At 35.0% G+C, this 7,215-nt stretch overlaps 1 protein-coding gene across 1 annotated transcript; it reads right to left on the reverse strand.

Annotated features, from left to right (window-relative positions):
- Positions 1 to 437: 437 nt before the first annotated feature.
- LOC132283143 (uncharacterized) lies at positions 438 to 6,125 on the reverse strand. The gene is made up of 2 exons (XM_059785052.1): positions 4,097 to 6,125; positions 438 to 724 (listed from the first exon to the last, which is right to left on the reverse strand). Exon 1 carries the CDS (start codon positions 5,907 to 5,909, stop codon positions 4,107 to 4,109), a length of 1,803 nt encoding a protein of 600 aa, XP_059641035.1. The 5' UTR covers positions 5,910 to 6,125; the 3' UTR covers positions 438 to 724; positions 4,097 to 4,106.
- Between the last annotated feature and the right edge of the window lie 1,090 nt (positions 6,126 to 7,215).

Below are 7,215 nucleotides of genomic sequence, written 5' to 3' on the forward strand. Positions count from 1 at the left end.
AGCTTAGCTCTTGAAGGGGGAAGGATATGGACCTTCATAAATTCATCCGGCATTAATTAAAATAATAGCCTTCCAAGAAGAAAATAATGGAAGAGGCTCAACCCAATCAAAGAAAGGATTCAAGAAGGATACGCCCCAAAATATATATATATATATATATATATATATATATATATATATATATATATATAATATATAATATATAATATAATATAATTCCACTTTGAGAGATCGTAGTATTTATTTCTTAGATGCGAATCATTGCAGAACATTCATCCAAACTGTAAACGAGATTAGTTGATAGTTGATATTACTAACAGCAAACTATGGTTTCATTGATTGGATTCAAAGAAGTCTCTGTTGCTGAGATAACCCAAAATCAACTTGGCACCAATAGCAGTCGGTTTTTAAGCAAAACGTAAACACAAGCACAACAGTTTATACCAAAAATAAAAATAAAAATAAAAATTAGGAAATCAGTGAATATACCACTGAGAAACCTTTATTGGTTCAACAGCATAGAAGTTCTCTTGCCAAGGCAAAAAACTATGCTTCAACAGCACCCTAATTAGATAGATACCTTTGCCTGTTTATCAGCATAAATGAAGATAAATACAAAGCAACCCAAACATGAAAAAGATGTATCTTCCAATATCCCTTTATCCTCGCATGTGAACATACCTTCTGCAGGTATATCCAGCAACCCCTTCCCATCAAATACAACCTAAGGAGATGTGCAATACAAAATCTCAAACAATATCCACAGTCTTTTTCTATTTACTGAAAAAAGGACTACACGTCTCAAACAGATGTATTTAGAAAGCATATTTAGAAATGAGATTTTCTTGATTCATCTTATAAACAAAAGAGATGGATTGTGATCATCAAAAACCAAAGAAGATATCAATTGAAAATCACAATATATGCATGTATAGTAAATTAGAACGATGGTGAAGAAAAGAGCTAGTTAAATCATTTTTTTAATAAAATGCTCAGCTACATCTGCCATGCGGCGTTTCTTGCCCTGGCTCAGATAAATAGCTTCAATGACGTTTTCCCCAATTTCAAATAGACTTCACTAAAATGTCAACAATGTCAGAATATACAATTTAACAACCTACATTTAGCAATCCATTTTCTATAAATCCCCTGTTTCTTTTTCAATATACCTCAACCAGACAAGCTCAGCAAATTACTTTAATTTATGTTTATTTGAAATGTGCGCCACCTAATAATTTTAGAATTTATGTTTTAATTTGATAATTGACAAGTCGAATGTATATTAGTAATTCCAAGGTTTGCAAGACACAAAGTGTAGCGAAGGTCCATAATCCTATGATTCCTATCAAACTACTTTGTTGAGTCTTCTTCAATAGTTTTTAATATATCTTTAATGATACCAAGGGCAGTGTAGCCTAATGAGTATCTCCCGTAAATCGATGGCGAGGGTTCAAGTCCCCAAGGGGGCAAATGGGTGTGAGTTTCTTGCCAAGTAAAAACAATATATATATATCTTGAATGGTCAAAGTTTCAAAAATTTTATTTTGCAGTCATACTCTCACCAAGAGAAGTATTATTCTTTTTCCTGATAAGTTCACCAAGAGAGAAGTCCAACAACCTATAAATAAAATATGATTTTCATATTCAGTAGTGTCTGGTTATCAGGCTAAATTTATGAAAATAAAGACATAGGAATTTTAGATGAGATTTACAAGCTTTCAAGCAACTATTATTGATAATTCTACACCTGAATATCCTACCTTCGCAAGTCCAATTATTCCAAGTAAAAGAACCAACCCTAACAACTGAACTCCAAAAATAAGCCAAGCTAACTTTCCAAGTTATCTCATTCATATCACTGATGTTATGAATGAATAGTGTCATATGGTTGACAAAATTAGTTTTTCTTAAAACCATATCAAGTTAAACTTTTTATAATTAGTATTGAGCCATGCACAAGCAAAGCTTCAAAGGTCATGTCCATCATCAAGCCAAGTTGACTACACTCACAAACAATCAGGTCAACAAAATCAAATGTATGTGAGAACTGAAGACGCTTACAATGCTTTAGAAAATCTTAATTTTGTTTATATACTTGTCTTAAAAAGGTTTTGAAAAGTTAGGACAAAGTTCTCAAAGTGATTTATAGCTTTTCATTCAGAATAATGGCATGCACTGGTACACCTACTCATTCTGCGTGAGTACACTGTGCAAAGATTTCCAAAAATCAATTCTAGAAAGAAATGCACAAATACACTTCTTCAACTGAACTGATCGATCTGCTAAATTTCAAGAAACTGGAATCCAGACACAAGTGCCATAGGCCTATAATGCACTATTTAGCCAGCACCTGTACACTTGAAATTTTGGTCGGGACAGAGGTCTTTGTGTTTTTTACCGGTTTTCGTTTTCCATATATAACATTGGTTGTCACTTGGGCTTTGTGGGCGTAATTTAAATTGTTAATGGTATAAAATTGGACAAAGTTAAGAAAGGCAAACTAGATCTGTTCACACCCTCTAGGACTGTTTTCCATATGAGAATTTAACTAGGATTCTCGCTTGCGCCACTCTCACCCAAAACACCCCTTACCAAAAATTTACCAAACACTAATCAAACTCGACCCTTTCCACATCTTTTAACCTTTTAATTGAGACCAACTCCTAAATTACTTGATCTCTAAAAATTCATGTCACTAGTTCTTTAAATTACTACAACCTATCATCCTTCTTTTTAATAAATAAAAGCAAATCACTTAAAAGAACCAACCCTCTTTTCAGACCTGGTGCCTTGTCCTCATTCAACGTACTTTCGGAGATTAACTCTATTCTACCCTATAACTTCCTATAAAAAGCAAGCCAATTACAACCCCTTTTGTCCTAAAGCATAAAACCTTTATTAGGAATAGCAAGGCGAAAGGTCAGCAGTAAGGTACTCTTATCCCAACACTGTCCCATGAAGGAAACTCCTACCGAAACCTTGTATTTTACACTTGGTACTTCTACTTTATGATAACATTTTAAAAATGTTATGCCTATTATTGTTAGGTCCTTGCTATCTCCATCTTCTACGTTTTTTATAATTGCCATATCGACATGTCAATATCATTCTGTCCATGTCCATTGTATAAAGTCAATCCCTTATGTAGTTTAACACTATGCCCATATTTACATTATGTGAACTACCTCTTCAAATGATCTAAACCAGAAAAGTTCAACAAGTCAAAGTTGCTTATTTCTTAATCATATTGTATCCTAGGGCATTGTTTTATAAAATGTATTGTAGTGTATCTTAAGATATTGTTGCAAGCAAGACCTCAAAAATATTTTAAGTCAGACAAACTCAACAAAAAGATTAGACATGCAAATGTCAGGAGTACAAGCATATACAACCTAATGTCATCCGAATTCAGAAAATCAGTATTCGGAGAATCAAACATGTGCAGAGAGGATTTCGCAATACAAAATGCCACATTAAGAATGGCAATATCCTATGAGTTGTGAAACATAGACTAAACACCACAATAAAACAACTACATTCCTAAAATAAATGTTTTTAGCAGTATATGGATCACAGTCAATTTGGACACTGTAATTTGATGAGGACACTGTAATTTGACGAGGGCACTGTAATTTGATGAGGGCACACTATCCTACTATCTAGGCATGAAAACAGTACCAATTATCATTTAAAATGTGAAAAATGGTTCAAGGAAGAGGCATTTTAAGTCTTAAATGGCACAACACTAGAGATTTAAAATGTGAAATATGGCTCAAGGAAGAGGCATTTTTAGTCTTACATGGCGCACATTAGAGTCATTTTCCTCACCAGAAGTTAATAAGCAACCATAGGAAAGGCATGTTAGTATCATCAATTCATACAAGAAAGAATGTTCAAAATCCTTCACAGATGTCAATTCAAAAGCATGGCTCTGAGTTGACACATCACTTGATTTGACTTCAATTGAATCGACAAAAAAATTATAAAAATGCAATGAGTTTCAGAATTTCAACCAAACACAGACTAAAATAAAGATGGCGCAAGGAGGAAAACAAAAGATAGAAGCAAGGGGAAAAAAAAAAAAAATTCCTCCAACCTGAAATCTATCAAATAGAAAGTTTTTGCAACTTCCGCAGTCGTTTGATGGCAGGGGAGATGGACTTTATTCCCTTCCGGCTCTTCTTCCTCTGCTTTACCTTTTTTGTAGGAGGCGGCATCTCCCGAATGGGACCTGGAGGTAAACCCTTCTTAAGAGCACTGCCTCTAGGAGTAACAGAGGGTGGCAATCTTAAGCTCTGGGGAGGCAACGGACTGTGGGGCTTCCAGACCAAGTTGTTTTTCATGGAGAACCGGACCTTTTTAGCACTCTTCTCACCACTCTTTGCACTAGCATCACCTGCAGCAATAACTTGACCACACTCTTCCGGATCGCAAGAGTCCAGCCCATTTATAGTCCTCAATCTCTTTCTCTTCCTAAAAACAGTACCTTTAATGGTTTTTTTAGGCAAATCACATAAACCTGTATCACTCTCTAAGCCAGCTTCAGAGGCAACCTTCTCAAACTGCATCTGAAGATTTGAAATCACAGAGGCATTAAAAGTTATCAAATTGCCCATACCATTTGTTTCATTGCATAAGCCATCACCATTTGCATTGGTAACGTCCTCGCTCTCCTCAACTGCAAGACAAGTTTTCTGAATAACATCAGCAAGCCCATTCTTCTTCGTCTTAGCCTTTTTATTACTTCCATCCAACCCTTTTTTGGCCCTCCTATTCTTCTTTGAACTCTTACTGGCAGACGCATTAACACCTTCCGGAGCAACTTCAACTGTCTCCTTAACCACCACCTCAGACACAGTTACTTTCATCACAGTAGTAGTAGCAGTGGTAGTAGTAACTATAGGGATCAATTTTGGGACATCACCTTCATAATCAAAACTAACATGGGGAATCAAAATTTCAATGCCCGACGACTCCAAATCCTTCTCCAATCTCAGAAAATTCTCATGCAAAGTGAAAATAACCTTTCTGTTACCCTGAAGGCAATCAGGGGATGAACCTAAATCATAAAACTTAGCCGCAAAACCCATGGTCAACGCTATCGTCCCAAAAACAACCACCCCACTTCCATCCCCAAAATCAACATCATCATCTTCTTCTTCTCCTCCTTTGCGGACTCTTTGCTCCAACAGAGTCCTCCCCGTTTTCAACAATTCATCGAACATATTAGATTTAACCTTACCCACCAAAACTTTGTCCCTAGACTTGCCCATCACCGCAAAGAAAGGCCTGAATATGACATCAAGCGCATCCAAACTAACCGGAAGGAAAGGCTTGATTTCTTCGAGAAAAACAGAGGCAATGTGATAGTTGACCCCATTTCCGACTTGGAAATTATTATCACTATTATTATTATTAGCTAAAAAAGTTTTGTCTTCCAAAACATACATGAGAGGACGCAAAAGCTCCAAATCCCACAAGTTGTTCTTAAGCAAAATGAAACAAGATTGGAGAAATCGACGAATCAAGATATAGAACTTGTCTAACCTGAGAGCATCTATACCAGGCCACTCGCGACGCATGGTGATTAAGAAAACGGACAAGTAATGGAGGGAGAGAGGCAGATCGAGGAGGAGGAGGAGGGATGAGAGGCGGTTGATGAGGTCGGACTGGACAGGGGACTTGTCGGCGTGCCAGAGGCAGTAGAAGAGGCCTTTCCAAAGTTTCTTCATGTCGCTGTCAGAGAGGTGGGACTGCGAAGGAAGCCAGGTCTTAAGGAGGAACTTCAGAGCTTTGTCCCTGCTCATCTTGTTGCAGGAACCCAACTGCTTTATTAGCGACGTTCCTCCGGCAGCCGCTGGGACGTTATAATCTCCCTCCTCCATTTTTAATGTCGAATTACGGTCCATTCGATCTGTTTCAGAATGGGATGATGGATCTGAGGGATTTGGGAACTGCAGATTGAGTCCTATTGAACCCTATGCAGTGGAGATTTATTTTGCAGAGAGTGGCGGGTAGGTATTGTTTTCTTTACTCTTCGTCACTCACCTCCCTCCTTCACCTATATTATACGACAAACCCTTGACCTAGAGGAAAGCGAACAAGGAGGAGCCTCCAAGCAATCTAGGGCAAGCCCCTTTTACTACCCTTCAACCCATAATAATCATAATTATTATAAAATTAATAAATAATATTGAATTAATTAAAAAGCCTTGGTTACGCCCTGTCTGGTAATTCTTTTTGGCGTATCGTTTTAATTTGAAATTAAATAAGTATTGTATTATGAAGTGTTTTGGGTTGAAAATATAAAATATTTGATAATTTCTTTTGTTTTCAGAAATTTAAAAACAAAATATGTTTGACAAGATGGACTGTTGTCAAAATTACTAAAAAAAAAATAAGAAATATGTTTCATTTAATATGTTTTGGATTTGTTTTGAAAAAATATATATATGTATTAATATCATTATTATTTATATATAATAGTTCATTACCAATTTTTCTACACATTTCCCAAAAAAAAAAAAAATTTTGTTTAACACTAATGAGAAGAATAAATAAATAAATAACAGAAAAGAGTATAATGTGATCTACAAAAAATAATTGAAATTACTTGAAATCATTAGTTTACATCAATTTATATGGAAATAGCCACAAGTAAACAAGATTAGGTATAAACAGAATTAGATACTAGTAAATTTTATTTGACTTACCTTCAGTTTCTCCGCTATCCATGGACATGAGTAACTTTTATTTAACTCACCTTTAGTTTCTCTACTATCATCCATGATTCTTCTAGAGAACTCATTTTCTTTGCTTTATGTATGGGTATTATTATGATTACCAAACTCCAACAATTCTTTTGCATTCTTTGGAGTACACACTCCTTCTATCTTAAAAATAAAAAATAAAAAATAAAAAATAAAAATAAAAATAAAAAAATCACAAAACTAATTCAACTCAACTCAACTAAACCATCCATTCCATTGAAATACATCTAATAGCACAATATACAACATGTGTATAATAATAATAAACAATTCAAAAATTTACATAAAGATATATTTTTACTGAATAATTAATTCTAGAGAGGAGTGAATAGAGTCAATAGCCAATTTTAGTAATTTGTGAAAATGATTTCTAGTTAGGTTCTTAAAACAAGTATGCTATAATCAAATGAAATAGACAAACAATTTAAAGCATAATAGTAAGAGA

The sequence above is a fragment of the Cornus florida genome, unplaced genomic scaffold (genome assembly GCF_030987335.1).
Source record: "Cornus florida cultivar Cherokee Brave unplaced genomic scaffold, ASM3098733v1 CherokeeBrave_3.0.0_Hap2_Chr11, whole genome shotgun sequence".
NCBI classification, from domain to species: Eukaryota; Viridiplantae; Streptophyta; class Magnoliopsida; order Cornales; family Cornaceae; genus Cornus; species Cornus florida.